We start from the raw sequence: 16,296 nt of genomic DNA, 5'->3' as shown, positions 1-16,296 counted from the left end.
TCAAACTCTGGACGAGGCTGGCTGAAAATAGGGATTGAATCTATTATGTACAGAAAAGACATTAACCGAAGTGGTCATGGAAATGTCTGTGTTACAAACCAAGTCTTCCACAATCGTTTTCTATTTAAATGTATATTCCATTCAAGAACGTTCAACATTCCATAGAAAGCTCCTGTGTTATTAAGCTCCAGGTAGTGGCAAGTTCCGCATTGATGAAACTGGCAAGGGAAGATGGAGTATGGCGAGAATATTCGACAACCAGAGTCAGGAGCTGAAGGTGCATGTGGCAGTGGGACCGACTAGTTCAGAAATCTGTAGGCTCCTTGACGTGGAGGGGTGAGGGGCAGCGGTTGGGGGGAGGAAGGAGGACAGGGTGGAGGAGGCCAGACGAAGGGGGAGGGGGCGGAACGGGGTTGGGGGGAGGAGAGAAGGGAGGGAGGAGAGGAGGGAGGGAGGAGAGGAGGGAGGGAGGAGAGGAGGAGGGAGCGGGATCAGAAGGGAGGGAAGGAGGGCAGCTGGGGTAGAAGGGGACAGTGGAAAAGGGAGCCATTCGGAGTTAGCCAACACGCCGGCGGGGCCTTTGCCCCACTCGCTGTGTCTTACCACTTTTCCCCTTCTTTTTCTTCTTCTTCTTCTTTTTGGAACTATCTTCTGCCACCTCGTCGTCCTTGTCCTGCGGCCCGCCGTTCATCAAGTGCCGTGCCTCGGCCACTTTCTGACAGCTACCGCCTCCCTCCCCACCTCCTCCGGCCTCAACCTTCGCCTGCTCCGCCATGATGGGGTAGAGAGCAAAAGCGCAGGCGCCAGGGTTGTGACGTAATGCACGCCACGGCACGTGTGCTGATGGGTGACGTCACGCGGTCGGCAGCCCGGACAACGACACGGCGAGGTGGGCCCAAGGCTCCTTGCGTCAGCCGTAGGTGGAGAGCGTTAAGCGGGCAACAGTGTCCTTGAGGACCTGCTTGCTGCAGCAGCTGGGATCCCAGGGATTTCAGATTTCTTGTCAGAGTATATACAGCTCTGAGGTTCTTCTTTCTGCAGGCGGGGCAGAATGAGCACGCCCTGGTATGCATGTCAACAAATGAAGAACTGCAAACAGATAACGAATGCAAACTGTGCCATGCAGAGAGAACAAAAAAATCAATAAAGTGCACAAGTAAGAGTCCTTAAATGAGAAGCTCAGAGCTGCTTACTTCCAAAAATCAGTGCCAGACTTATATGAGTCCCAGACTGAGTTTGTCCTTGATGGTGGAGGGGTCGCAGCTGTTCCTGAACATGGTGGGGGCAAGTCTTGTGGCCCCGATACCTCTTTCCTGATGGCAGCAGTGAGAACAGGCCGGGCGCTGGGTGGTGAGGGTCCTCGACAATTGCTTCTGCCCTCCGACCACAGCCTTCCCTGTGGGTGGTCTTGATGGTGGAAAGTGTTTTGCTCATGATGTCCTGGGCTGTGTCCACTACCTTTCGGAGGGCTCTACCCTCAGGGGTATCGGTGTCCCCTTACCAGACCGTGAAGCAGGCGATCAGCACATTTTCCACCACACGTGTGCAGAAATTTGCCAGGGTTTCTGCCAAACCTCAGAAAACTCCTGAGGTGCTTTCTTCAGGATGCCAGGGCAAGGACAGGGACGGTGTTACATTGACTCAATGGTACAGGGATCTTTGGAGGAGTTAGCAAGAAAAAAATTTAATCTGAGCTACCGATGAACCTTAATAAGGTTAATTTTAAGTTTATTTGTCACATTAAACCAAGTACAATGAACCCTAGAGCACCACAGCACAGAAACAGGCTCTTACAGACAGCGCTGGATTTGAACCCGGGTCATTTGTGCTGTAAATAGCGCTGCCTGCCCTTCTATCTATGTCCACATATGGCCTCTTGGTCTATGCTCCCCCTCCTGTCCCTTCCCTCCAACCCCCACCTTTTCCATTGAAGCACCTGCCTTCTTTTTGCTCATACCTTGACGAAGCGCTCAGGCCCAAAGCATTGGTTATATATCTTTGCCTCCTATGGATGCTGTGGCACTTGCTGAGTTTCTCCAATACTTCTGTATTAACTGCAGACTTTCTTGTTTTACACCCTTCGACCCATGTAGCCTGGGCCAGTCTATTATTCTTCTGAGTCCCATTGACTTGCACCTGGACTATAGTCCTCCATAGCATCCCATCCTTGCAAATTTTACTTGAATGCCAAAATTGAGCTTAGGTTCTCCACTTCAGCTGGCAGGTTTTTGCACATTCTCACCACTCTCTTTGTGAAGGGATTCCCCCTTTAAACATTTCACCTTTCTCCCTTAACTCATGTCCTCTAGATCTTTTCTCACCTGACCTCAGTTGAAAAAGCCTGCTTACATTTACTCTATCTATACATGATTTTGAATACCTCATCAAATCTCCCCTCGTTCTACTACACTACAGAAATAAAGCCCGAACCTGTATACTCTTTCCCTGTGACTCAGTTCCTCAAGTCTTGGCAGCATTCTTGTAAATCTGCAACAATGATGAGTCGAATTTCAGAGAGGAGGTTGAGTGGCTCATAAAATGAGAACTAGTCTCAATGTGGAAAAAAAATATAATTGTGGTCTTCTAGAGGATGAAGGTCGATCATTCTCCATTCCACATTAATGGTTCCTTGATGGGCCTTGTCGCCTGCTATCTTGTGATCTTGTGTGCATGTAAAGAAGGACCAATCATGGACTCACAACACCTCCTCATTAGTCATGCGCCTACACATCCTGAAGAGTTTGAGGAAGGCAAGGCTACTGACACCCATCTTGCAACCTTTTACAGGACCACCATAAGTGTGCTGTCTAACGGCATCATTGTAATGATATGGTAGCAACAAAGCATCAGAGCAGGTCAATACAGAGGATCCTTTCCTCTATTGCCAACAGATTGGGTCCATTGCTTAAATAGGCTTCAAAAAATTATAGAAGACCCTTTCCATCTAGCACACAATATCTGTGACCCAACTACCATCAAGAAGAAAGTACAAGAGCATCAAAATCAGGATTGCCAGACTGGGATACACACACACACACACACACACACACACACACACACACACACACACACACACACACACACACACACACACACACACACACAGAGTCAGATCTACTGCAGACTTGCCCGTGACTCCATGAGCCAGTTCGCTTGTTGCGAAGGTGAGCCACCTCATGACCGGATGTCCATATCTGCACGAGGTGTGTCGAGCTGCAGATTCTTAGGGACCGTGTTAGGGAACTAGAGCTGCAGCTCGATGACCTCAGGCTGGTTAGGGAAACGGAGGAAGTCATAGACAGGAGTTACAGCCAGGTGGTCACGCCAGGGCCACGGGAGGAGGAAAGGTGGGTAACAGTTAGGAGAGGGACAGAAAAACGTAAGGTGCCAGAGAGGAGCCCTATGACTGTAACCCTCAGCAATAAGTACACCTCTTTGAGTACTGTTGAGGAGGACATCAAAGTTGGGGGGAGCAGCAGTGGCTGTGCCTCTGGCACGGGGTCAGCCCCTGTAGCTCAGAAAGGTAGGGAAAGGAAGAGGAGGGCAATAGTGGTAGGGGACTCCATAGTTAAGTGGACAGATAGGGGATTCTGTGGACGCAGCAAGGAGAACCGGATGGTGGTTTGCCTCCCTGGTGCCAGGGTCCGGGATGTTGCTGCTCGTGTCCCGGATATCCTAAAGTTGGAGGGACAGGAGCCAGAGGTCGTGGTACATGTAGGTACCAATGACATAGGGAGAAATAGAGAGGAGGTCCTAAAAAGTGAGTACAGGAAGTTAGGTAGGGAGTTAAAAAGAAGGACCGCAAAGGGGGTAATCTCTGGATTACTCCCTGTGCCACGTGACAGTGTGAATAAAAATAGAATGAGGTGGAGGATTAACACGTGGCTGAAGGGGTGGAGTAAGGGGCAGGGTTTCAAGTTTCTGGATCACTGGGACCTTTTTTGGGGAAGATGTGACCTGTACAGTAAGGACAGGTTACACTAAAATCCCAGGGGGACCAGAATCCTGGCAGAGGTATTTGCTAGGGCTACTCAGGATCCTTTAAACTAGAATGGTTGGGGGGAGGGAGCAAAATAATACAGAGCAGTAAGGAGAAGGTTAGAATGCAAACAAAGAAAGTTTGTAGTAAGTATTTGAATATGGATGGGCAGGTGATAGAGAAAGGAAATGCTCTGGAAGAAGATGAAGGGCAATTGGCAGGAAAAGGAAATAACATTGTTATTAAAGATGAGGGAAAACAGGGATTAAGAATTGGGAAATCTCTGAAATTCATATATTTTAATGCCAGGAGTATTGTAAAAAAGGTGGATGAGCTGAAGGTGTGGATTGATACTTCGAAGTATGATGTGGTAGCGATTAGTGAGACATGGTTGCAGGAGGGATGTGATTGGCAGCTGAATATCCCTGGGTTTCGTTGCTTTAGGTGTGATAGAGTCGGAGGGGCAAGAGGAGGTGGTGTTGCATTGCTTGTCAGGGAGAATATTACAGCGGCGCTTAGGCAGGATAGATTAGAGGGCTCGTCCACAGAGGCTATTTGGGTGGAACTGAGGAGTGGGAAAGGAGAGGTTACACTTGTAGGGGTGTATTATAGACCACCCGGAGGGGACCAAGACCTAGAGGAGCAAATCTGTAGGGAGATAGTGGATATTTGTGATAAGCACAGGGTTGTAATTAAGGGAGATTTTAATTTTCCACATATAGATTGGGAAACACATTCTGTGAAAGGGCTGGATTTGTTAGAGTTTGTGAAATGTGTGCCAGATAGTTTTTTACAACAATAGGTAGAGGTGCCAACCAGAGAAGGAGCAGTGTTAGATCTACTGTTGGTAAATGGGATGGGTCAAGTGACAGAGGTTAGTGTTGGCGAGCACTTCGGGTCCAGTGATCATAATGCCATCAGCTTCAATGTCATTATGGAAAGAGATAAGTCAGGGCCAAGGGTTGAGGTTTTTGATTGGGGAAAAGCTAGATTTGAGGAGGTGCGAAAGGACTTACAGGGTGTGCACTGGGACAATTTGTTTTATAGGCAGGATGTAGTAGAGAGATGGAAGTCTTTTAAAGATCAGATTTTGAACAAGAAAACAGAAATGGATAAGAAGGAAAGGTAATGATGGAGAAACGGAAAGGGAAGATAAACAAAGTATAAAATGGCTACGTTGAACTATATGACTTTAAATATTAATGGAATACATAACCAAATTAAAAGGAAGAAACTGCTAAATTTACTGAAAAAAGAAAAAATTGATATAGCATTTGTGCAAGAAACACATTTAACTGAATTGGAGCATAAGAAATTAAAGAGAGATTGGGGAGGACATGTAACAGCAGCATCGTATAATTCAAAAGCAAGAGGAGTAGCTATATTAATTAGTAAAAATGTGCCATTTAAAATAGAAGAGGAAATAATAGATCCAGCAGGGAGATATGTAAAGATTAAATGTCAGATATATTCGGAGTTTTGGAATCTACTCAATGTATATTTACCTAACGAAGAAGATCAAAAGTTTATGCAAGATATCTTTTTGAAGATAGCAGATACGCAAGGGAACATATTAATAGGAGGGGATTTCAACCTGAATTTGGATTCAAATATGGACAAAACTAGGAAAAAAATTAACAGAAAGAACAAAGTAACCAAATTTATAATTAAATTGATGGAAGAAATGCAACTTTTGGATATATGGAGGAAACAACACCAAAATGAAAAGGAATATTCATATTACTCGGCTAGACATAAAACATACTCAAGAATAGACCTATTTTTGTTATCAGCTTGTATGCAAGATAGAGTAGAAAAAACAGAATATAAAGCTAGAATACTATCAGACCATTCACCCTTAATATTGACAGTAAAGTTAGAGGACATCCCTCCAAGAATGTATAGATGGAGATTAAACCCCATGTTACTTAAAAGGCAGGATTTTAGAGAATTTATTGAAAAACAAATTAAAATGTATTTTGAAATAAATACGGAATCAGTGGAAGATAAGTTCATACTATGGGATGCAATGAAAGCATTTATTAGAGGGCAAATAAGTTATGTAACCAAGATGAAGAAGGACTATAATCAGGAAACAGAGCAGTTGGAAAGGGAAATAGTAAATATAGAAAAAGAATTAGCAATGAAGGAAGATATAACTAAAAGAAGAGAATTGGCGGATAAAAAAATAAAATATGAAACACTACAAACATATAAGGTGGAGAAAAATATAATGAAGACAAAACAGAAATATTATGAACTAGGCGAAAAAACGCACAAAATCCTAGCATGGCAGCTTAAGACAGAACAAGCTAAGAAAATGGTATTGGCATCAAGGAAAAAAGATAAACAAATTACATATAATCCAAAAGAAATTAAGGAAAACTTTAGAGAATTCTATGAACAATTATACCGAACTGAAAACGAAGGGAAAGAAGGGAAAATAGATGAATTTCTATCTAAAATTGAACTACCAAAATACAAATAGAGGAACAAAATAAATTAACAGAGCCATTTGGAATAGTAGAAATACAAGAGATAATAAAAAAATTACCAAATAATAAGACACCAGGAGAGGACGGATTCCCAATAGAATTCTATAAAACATTTAAAGACTTATTAATTCCTCCCCTCCTGGAAGTAATCAACCAGATTGATAAAACGCAAAGCTTACCAGATTCATGTAAAACAGCAATAATTACAGTAATACTAAAGCAAGGGAAAGATCCACTCACACCAGCGTCATATAGACCAATATCTTTACTTAACACAGATTATAAGATAATAGCTAAATTATTAGCAAACAGATTAGCAGAGTATGTACCGAAAATGGTAAATCTAGACCAAACTGGATTTATCAAAAAAAGACGCACAACAGACAATATTTGTAAATTTATTAACTTAATTCATGCAGTAGAAGGGAATAAAGCACCAACAGTAGCAGTTGCTTTAGATGCAGAGAAGGCCTTTGACAGAGTAGAATGGAATTATTTGTTCAAAGTATTGCAAAAATTCAGTTTACCGGAGAAGTTTATCAATTGGATTAAAGCATTATATAAGGGACCATTAGCGAAAGTGACAGTAAATGGACATGTATCAAAGCAATTTAACTTAAGCAGGTCAACACGACAGGGATGGCCACTATCACCTTTATTGTTTGCGTTAGCTATAGAACCACTAGCAGAATTGATAAGAACAGAAAAAAATATAAAAGGGATAAAAATAAAAGACAAAGAATATAAAATCAGTTTATTTGCGGATGATGTAATATACTTAACAGAACCAGAACTATCAATAAAAGAATTATATAAGAAATTGAAGGAATATGGAGAAGTGTCGGGTTACAAGATCAACGTAAATAAAAGTGAAGCAATGCCTATGAATGATGCGGATTTCTCAAAATTTAAGAAAGAATCACCATTTAGATGGCAAATGCAAGCAATAAGATACCTAGGTGTACAAATAAACAAAAATCTCGGCCAACTATATAAACTCAATTATTATCCACTAATGAAAAAATTACAAGATGATTTAGAGCATTGGAAAGATTTACCATTAACACTAATAGGAAGGATAAACTGTATTAAAATGAACATTTTTCCAAGGATATTATACCTATTTCAGGCATTGCCAATACAACTGACAGAGAAATTCTTCAAGGATTTAAAGAAAATAATAAGGAAATTTTTATGGAAAGGGGGGAAACCGAGGATAGCACTAGATAAATTAACAGAATGGTATAAACAAGGAGGCTTACAACTGCCAAACTTTAAAAATTATTATAGAGCCGCACAATTAAGATACCTATCAGATTTTTATTAAACAAGGGAAAAGCCAGATTGGACGAGATTAGAATTAGATAAAATAGGGGAAAAGATACCTGAATACACATTATATAAATGGGATGAAAAATTGGTACAACATAGAAGTTCTCCAGTATTACATCATCTCCTCAATAATTGGAAGAAGATTCATGTAGAAAGAAATAAAACAAATTATCAATTACCAAAACTAATATTGACGCAAAACAAGTTACTCCCTTTTACAATAGATAACCTTTCCTTTAGAGAATGGGAAAAAAAAGGGATTAAAAGAATAGAAAATTGTTTTTCAGGAAATAGATTCTTATCCTTTGAACAAATGAAAGATAAGTACAATATAACTCAAGATACAGCGCTGGCATATTACCAATTGAGATCCTACTTGAAGGATAAATTAGGAAGCAGTTTGAGTTTGCCAGAGGCAAGTAACCTTGAATATGTGATTACAGATACAATGATAATCAAAAGATTTATAACAAATATGTATATTAAACTGCAAGAAAAGGAGAATGAGGAAACAAATGGTAAAACTAAACAAAAATGGGAACAAGATTTAAATATAAAGATAAAAAAGGAAACATGGGAGAAGTTATGTTCTGGAACGATGAGAAATACAATAAATACGAGGTTACGTATGATACAATATAACTGGATACACAGGCTATACATTACACCTCAAAAGTTAAATGAATGGGACCCAACAGTATCTGATAGATGTTTTCGATGTAAAAAAGAAATGGGAACAACAATTCATGCAATCTGGACATGTGAGAAAGTAGAAAAATTTTGGGAAGATCTAAACCAGATATTAAATAAAATTACAGAAAACAATATACCAAAAAATCCAGAGATCTTCCTCCTAAGTAACATAAAAAACAAAGAATTTGGAATTGATTTGGATGGTGCACAAAAAAGATTTGTTAAGATAGCTCTAGCCGTAGCAAAAAAATGTATTATGTCAACCTGGAAATCGGAAGATAATTTGAAAATACAACAATGGTATATAGAAATGAATAAATGTATTCCATTAGAAAAAATAACATATAGTTTAAGAAATAATATTGAAATATTCGAACAAATATGGGAGCCTTACATTAAATACAATAGCGAAAACCTACCGGGGACAATCATTACCTAAGTTGATGGAAGGAGAAGGAAATGAAAAGAATGGACTCAGTAGAATTTCTGGTGTATTTTTGTTGAGTGACAACATTGTCTGACTGGTTAAATGTATCCTAGATTGTATACCTTAAATGGACGGGGGGGGGGAGAAAATGGCACTGTATATGTGTGAAAAGGAAAAAGTGTGTACCATGGTTAATGTGATTTATGGTGTGAAAAATAAAAAAATTTAAAAAAAAATAACATATAGTTTAAGAAATAATATTGAAATCTTCGAACAAATATGGGAGCCTTATATTAAACACAATAGCGAAAACCTACCGGGAACAATCACTACCTAAGTTAACGGAAGGAAAAGGAAATGAAAAGAATGGACTCAGTGGAATTTCTGGTGTATTTTTAATGAATGACAACATGGTCTGACTGGTTTAATGTATCCTAGATTTTATACCTTAAATGAATGGGAGGGGGCAGGTGGGGAGGGTTGGAGGGGAGGGGGGGGGGAAGAAAATGACATTGTATATGTGTGAAAAGGAAAAAATGTGTATCATGGTTAATGTGATTTATGGTGTGAAAAATAAAAAATTATAAAAAAAAAAGATCAGATTTTGAGAGTGCAAAAGCTTTATGTTCCTGTTAGGTTAAAAGGAGGGGCAAAAGGTTTGAGAGAGCCGTGGTTTTCAAGGAATATTGGAAACTTGGTTCGAAGAAAAAGGGAGGCGTACATTAGGTATAAGAAGCATGGAATTAAGGAGATGTTTGAAAAATACATTGAATGTAAGAGGAATCTTAAGAGAGGAATTAGGAAAGCTAAAATAAGGTACGAGGAGACTATAGCAAGCAGGGTGAAAATTAATCCAAAAGGGTTCTACAAATATGTTAATGGTAAAAGGAAAGCGAGAGACAAAATTGGTCCCTTAGAGAATCAGAGCGGAAAACTGTGTGTGGAGCCTAGAAAAATGGGGGAGATATTGAACAGTTTCTTTTCTTCGGTATTCACCAAGGAGAAGGATATTGGGATATGTGAGATAAAAAAAGCAAATTGGGTAAATATGGAGAATATAGTGATTACGAAAGATGTAGTGTTAGGGCTTTTGAGGAATATAAAGGTGGATAAGTCTCCAGGACCATATTAATGTTATAAAATTTTAAATAAAGTCTTCAAAAAAAAAGTCTCCGGGACCAGACAGGATCTTCCCCAGGACATTGAGAGAAGTAAAGGAGGAAATAGCAGAGGCTCTGACGGTAATTTTCCAAATGTCATTAGAGATGGGGATAGTGCCGGAGGATCGGCGTATTGCGCATGTGGTTCCGTTATTTAAAAAGGGTTCAAGGAGGAAGCCTGGCAATTATCGGCCTGTAAGTTTGACGTCTGTGGTAGGTAAATTAATGAAGAAAGTTCTTAGAGATAGTACTTATAAATATCTGGATAGACAGGGTCTGATCAGGAGCACTCAACACGGATTTGTGGGCGGAAGGTCCTGTTTGACCAATCTGATTGAATTTTTTGAAGAGGTGACTAGGAATGTGGATGAGGATAGCGCGGTGGATGTTGTCTATATGGACTTCAGTAAGGCCTTCGATAAGGAACCACATGGAAGGTTAGTTAGGAAGGTGCAGTCTTTAGGTATAAATTTTGAGATCGTCAAATGGATTGAACATTGGCTGAAGAGGAGAGGCCAGAGAGTGGTAGTGGATAATGTCAGGTTGGAGGCCGGTGACCAGTGGTGTGCCTCAGGGATCTGTATTGGGCCCATTGTTGTTCGTTATATACATTAATGATCTAGATGATGGGGTGGTGAATTGGATTAGTAAATATGCAGACGATACTAAGATAGGTGGAATAGTGGATAATGAAGAAGGTTTTCAAGGATTGCAGAGGGATTTGGGCTGCTTAGAAAAGTGGGCTGAAAAATGGCAGATGGAATTTAATGCTGATAAGTGTGAGGTGCTTCATTTTGGTAAGAAGAATCAGAACAGGACATACGTAGTAAATGGGAGAGCATTGATAAATACAGAAGAGCAGAAAGATTTAGGAGTAACGGTACATCGTTCCCTGAAGGTAGAAACTCATGTGAATAGGGTGGTGAAGAAGGCTTTTAGTATGCTAGCCTTTATCAATCATTGCATGGAACATAGGAGTTGGGAAGTGATGTTGAGATTGTATAAGGCGTTGGTGCGGCCTAATTTAGAGTTCTGTGTGCAGTTCTGGTCGCCTAATTATAGGAAGGATATAAACAGAGTGGAGAGAGTGCAGAGAAAATTTACCAGAATGTTACCTGGGTTTAAGCATCTAGAGTACAGGGAGAGATTGGGCAGATTAGGTCTTTATTCTTTGGAGCGTAGAAGGTTGAGAGGGGATTTGATAGAGGTATTTAAGATTATGAAAGGGATAGACAGAGTGGATGTGGATAGACTATTTCGTTAAGAGTAGCAGAGATTGAAACAAGAGGACATGAGTTAAGAGTTAAGGGGCAGAGGTTTAGAGGTAACATGAGGGGGAACTTCTTTACTCAGAGAGTGGTAGCGGAGTGGAATAAGCTTCCGGGAGAAATAGTGGCGGCAGAGTCAATTTTATTATTTAAGAAAAAGTTTGACAGGTATATGGATGAGAAGAAGGTGGAGGGTTATGGTCATTGTGCAGGTAGGTGGGACTAGAGAGGAGTGTTTGGTTCGATGCGGACTAGAAGGGCCTAATGGCCTGTTTCCGTGCTGTAATTGTTATATATGTTGTATTATATGTTATCTCCCCCAGAACCAGCATTAGGAGGTGTGGAGTCCATGGCCAACACTTTAGTCCGTTTGGGTGGCTGACCTTGTCAACGTGGGGTGGCACAGTCACAGGGTGTTCCAGATCTAGGTGTGCTGGCTTAAGGTGGTCAATAGTGAAGGTCTCCTCATGGCCATTCACGTCTGGGACACACATGGTTCTGTTATGATGCACCACCTTGTACAGCCACTGGAGTGGAGTCTGGTGCATGACCCTGTGGACAAAGACGTAATCACAGTCCTGGAGGTCCTCGGGGATGAAGGAAGGTGTTGGGCCGTGGCATGAGGCTGGAACAGGAGCTAGTGTTCCTACCTTCTCTCAGAGTCTTGTGAGCACTGCCGCAGGTGTCTCTGTCCCATAGGGCGCTGGCACAAACTCGCCTGAATCCAACAATACGGCGCCATATACCATATATCTGCCAAAGATATGGGTAGGTCTTCTTTGGGATCCTTGCAAATGCCAAGAAACACCATGGGAGCTCATCCACCCAATCTGGGCCCCAGAGGCATACCATCAGGGTCAACTTCAGATGCTGCTGGAAGCGCTCTATCAGGCCATTGGACTGCAGATGGTAGGCTGTGGTATCATGCAGCTGATTCCCAAGTAGCTGTGCCAGTGCCAACCATAGGCTGGTCGTGAACTGCGACCCCCTGTCTGAGGTGATGTTGGCAGGTAGGCCAAAACATGCAACCCCAGCATGCAATAAGGGGTCTGGCACAGGACTCCGTGGAAGTGTCGGCAAGCAGTAACGGTTTCTGGCCACCTGGTGAACATGTTGACCATGGTGAACTGGCACCTTCCCCCCGCCCCCCCCTTCCCCACAGGAGACCTTCATCAGACCGACGATGACCATATGGACACGCTCAAACCTTCTGTGCATCGACTGGGAGGGTTGAAGAGGGGCCTTCATGTGCCTTTGGTCGTGGGAGGTCTGGCATTATATGCATGTCCTAGTTCAGGGCCTGACCTGCTTGCATAGGCCATGCCAAGCAAGTTGATCTGCCACCAGTTGGATTGTGCCTGAATAGTCAGGTTATCCAAACTATGTAGTGAGTCGAAAACACGACGCCTCCAAATGGCTGGAACGATGGTCCGGGGTTGGCAGGTGGACATGTCACAGAGGAGTTTGCTGCCAGTTGGGCCGATGGGGATACCCTCAAGTTGCAGGCCCGAGACTGTGGTGCGGTAGGCTGTTGTGCTTTGGTGAGCGCCGTATCGTCCAAGCCTGGGGACAGGGAATACATCGAGTAGATGGAGGTGCAAGACAGTGCGTGGGTCATGACGTTGTTTCTTCCGGACGTGGTGGTATACTCCGAGATATATGACAGGTGGTGTTGCTGCCGTGCCGACCATGAATACGACAATTTGGCAAATGCGAAGGTGAGAGGTTTGTGGTCCGTGAAGACTGTGAACTTCCGCCCCTCCAAGCAATACTGAAAGTGCGGGATGGCGAGGTAGAGGACTAGCAGCTCCCTGTTGAAAGAGCTGTATTTCAGCGGGGGTCGCAGGGACCAGCTGAAGAAGGTGAGTGGTTTCCACTGACCTTCAGTTAATTGTTCCAGCACGCCGCCAACTACCGAGTTGGAAGCATCAACCGTGAGGGCTGTGGGCACATCCACCCGCGGGTGTGCCAGGAGGGCAGCGTTTGGAAGGGTATCCTTGTCCTGGTCGAAAGCTGCTGCAAACTCTGCGTTCTCGGTGATTTCCTTGGCCTTGCTGGAAATCAGGCCGAAGAGGGGTGGCGTGACAGTAGGATTCAGTGGTAAAAGTTGATCATGCCCACAACCTCCTGTAGGCCCTTGACGATACAGGGCCTGGAAAACAGGCCGAGGGCCTTGACTTTCATCGGCAAGGGAACTGCTCCATGCCAGTCCATGTGGTGCCCAAGGAAATCATTGGCCAAGAGCGCGAACCGGCCTACTGCTTGGTGTGCCACAGGATGTCGGTGTGGGCGGCGACTTGGTGTGGGTCACTGAAATCATCGACAGCGATGAGGAGGCAGATACCCACCCTCTGGCCTGTGCTCGTCCGCACAGTAAACATGGTTCTCTGCTCGTGCCAGCCTCTCATTCAGGCCGATGGGGTGGAATCGTTCCTTGATGCCTGAGCTTTCATGCGCGAATTCGACCCTGCACGTGAGGCCGGTCTCTGGGAAGCGCGGCTCCGCTACGCCGCTGTCGGTCGGCCGGCGGCGGCGGGGGATCCATCCCCTCCGCCCTGAGGCGGGCCTGTGCCCGAACGGAAGGCGCCGTCGCCCCGGGCAACGCAGACACAGTGCGGGCCTGCGCGGGTCAGTCGGACTGCGGTGGCGGGGCTGGGGAAGCGGAGCCGCTCGCCTCTCGCCGCTGGGACGCGGGGGCCAAGACGCACAAAGTTGGCAGAGGCGCAAAAGGAAGCGCAGGTGCTGGAATGAGGTTGAGCCGAGGATGGGGAATGGCGGCGGGGAGAAGTGGCCCAGTCGGTGTGTCCAATCCGACACTTCCCGGGATTCCTTGACCCTGGTGAAGGAGGAGAGAGCGCAGTCCTGGCGGGCTGGGCATCATCAAATGCCTCTTTGCAACTGCAGCCCTCCTGGGACCCAGAAACGATTACTGGGGCAAAGGCTGGGACCCGGGTCAAATTACTGGGGCAAAGGCTGGGACCCGGGTCAAATTACTGGGGCAAAGGCTGGGACCCGGGTCAAATTACTGGGGCAAAGGCTGGGACCCGGGTCAAATTACTGGGGCAAAGGCTGGGACCCGGGTCAAATTACTGGGGCAAAGGCTGGGACCCGGGTCAAATTACTGGGGCAAAGGCTGGGACCCGGGTCAAATTACTGGGGCAAAGGCTGGGACCCGGGTCAAATTACTGGGGCAAAGGCTGGGACCCGGGTCAAATTACTGGGGCAAAGGCTGGGACCCGGGTCAAATTACTGGGGCAAAGGCTGGGACCCGGGTCAAATTACTGGGGCAAAGGCTGGGACCCGGGTCAAATTACTGGGGCAAAGGCTGGGACCCGGGTCAAATTACTGGGGCAAAGGCTGGGACCCGGGTCAAATTACTGGGGCAAAGGCTGGTACCCGGGTCAAATTACTGGGGCAAAGGCTGGGACCCGGGTCAAATTACTGGGGCAAAGGCTGGGACCCGGGTCAAATTACGGGGGCAAAGGCTGGGACCCGGGTCAAATTACTGGGGCAAAGGCTGGGACCCGGGTCAAATTACGGGGGCAAAGGCTGGGACCCGGGTCAAATTACTGGGGCAAAGGCTGGGACCCGGGTCAAATTACTGGGGCAAAGGCTGGGACCCGGGTCAAATTACTGGGGCAAAGGCTGGGACCCGGGTCAAATTACGGGGGCAAAGGCTGGGACCCGGGTCAAATTACGGGGGCAAAGGCTGGGACCCGGGTCAAATTACTGGGGCAAAGGCTGGGACCCGGGTCAAATTACGGGGGCAAAGGCTGGGACCCGGGTCAAATTACTGGGGCAAAGGCTGGGACCCGGGTCAAATTACTGGGGCAAAGGCTGGGACCCGGGTCAAATTACGGGGGCAAAGGCTGGGACCCGGGTCAAATTACTGGGGCAAAGGCTGGGACCCGGGTCAAATTACTGGGGCAAAGGCTGGGACCCGGGTCAAATTACTGGGGCAAAGGCTGGGACCCGGGTCAAATTACTGGGGCAAAGGCTGGGACCCGGGTCAAATTACTGGGGCAAAGGCTGGGACCCGGGTCAAATTACTGGGGCAAAGGCTGGGACCCGGGTCAAATTACTGGGGCAAAGGCTGGGACCCGGGTCAAATTACTGGGGCAAAGGCTGGGACCTGGGTAAAATTACTGGGCAAAGGCTGGGACCCAGGTAAAATTACTGGGGCAAAGGCTTGGCAGCCTTCCTGGGATCCAGGGCTGGTTACTGGGGCAAAGGCTGGGCAGCCCTCCTGGGACCCAGGTACGATTACTGGGGAAAAGGCTGGACTGCCTTCCTGGGACCCAGGTACGATTACTGGGGAAAAGGCTGGGCATCCTTCCTGGGACTTGGGTACAATTATTGGGGCAAAGGTCATGGACGCACATTTTAAATGGCAGAGGGTATCTACCCATTAAATCACTAATCCCACCCATGTGATGATTTGTCATGTACTCGCCGGAAGTACCGCCAGATGTTCGGATGCTGGCTGCCTGGTCATGCATGTACGTGCTGATGTCACCGGAATAAGTGGGTCGGCCATTTTCCTGTTCAGATCATCTGTTGACGTGGCCTAGATAAATTTAACTGGGTTCCCTGACTACCTCTGAGGTAGGTAAAAGACCCATTTATGTTCTGACGGGTTTGACCGGGTCAAACCCTTTCTAACTGCCACATAACTGGGGCACTAACTGGCCAAATTGCCCGGTTAACCTCATTTTACTTGGCAGTTTAAATGGGCCTAGTGTTATATCACAGTGTGTGCCAGAGCCTGCATGTGTCCAATTGCAAGCTTGCCTGTCTCTTAGGGTAATCTGTTGGTGTGAGTGGCGTATCAGTGTGGTGAAGCTGAAGCTTGTCAGTGCCTAAAACAGTTTGATATTGTACCTGTTGGAGTGTGTTTAAGGAGGAGAGAGCAGGTCATTTCGATATTCATCCTTGCTTCGGG

General features: G+C 45.1%; 2 protein-coding genes across 11 annotated transcripts in view; one reads left to right on the top strand and one right to left on the bottom strand.

Annotated features, from left to right (window-relative positions):
• metap2a (methionyl aminopeptidase 2a) overlaps positions 1 to 12,721 on the bottom strand; it is a 44,558-nt gene extending 31,837 nt beyond the window's left edge. For 2 of the 5 annotated variants that reach the window (XM_069908425.1, XM_069908426.1), the window contains exon 1: positions 604 to 804. In XM_069908425.1, the coding sequence (XP_069764526.1) occupies positions 604 to 775 (172 nt within the window). In that variant the 5' untranslated portion in view covers positions 776 to 804. Of the gene's footprint in view, positions 1 to 603; positions 805 to 11,737; positions 11,827 to 12,004 lie in introns of those variants that run through there. The other 3 variants (XM_069908424.1, XM_069908423.1, XM_069908427.1) reach the window with 3 other exon arrangements.
• A 302-nt stretch (positions 12,722 to 13,023) lies between these two features.
• Positions 13,024 to 16,296, top strand: part of LOC138748364 (uncharacterized) — a 169,431-nt gene continuing 166,158 nt past the window's right edge. For 2 of the 6 annotated variants that reach the window (XR_011347978.1, XR_011347977.1), the window contains exon 1: positions 13,668 to 14,093. The gene's annotated coding sequence lies outside the window, so the exon portion shown is untranslated. Of the gene's footprint in view, positions 13,217 to 13,667; positions 14,094 to 16,296 lie in introns of those variants that run through there. The other 4 variants (XM_069908422.1, XM_069908421.1, XM_069908419.1 and 1 more) reach the window with 4 other exon arrangements.

The sequence above is a fragment of the Narcine bancroftii genome, chromosome 13, assembly GCF_036971445.1.
Source record: "Narcine bancroftii isolate sNarBan1 chromosome 13, sNarBan1.hap1, whole genome shotgun sequence".
NCBI lineage: Eukaryota > Metazoa > Chordata > Chondrichthyes > Torpediniformes > Narcinidae > Narcine > Narcine bancroftii.
This window is presented reverse-complemented; position numbering and strand designations above follow the sequence as displayed.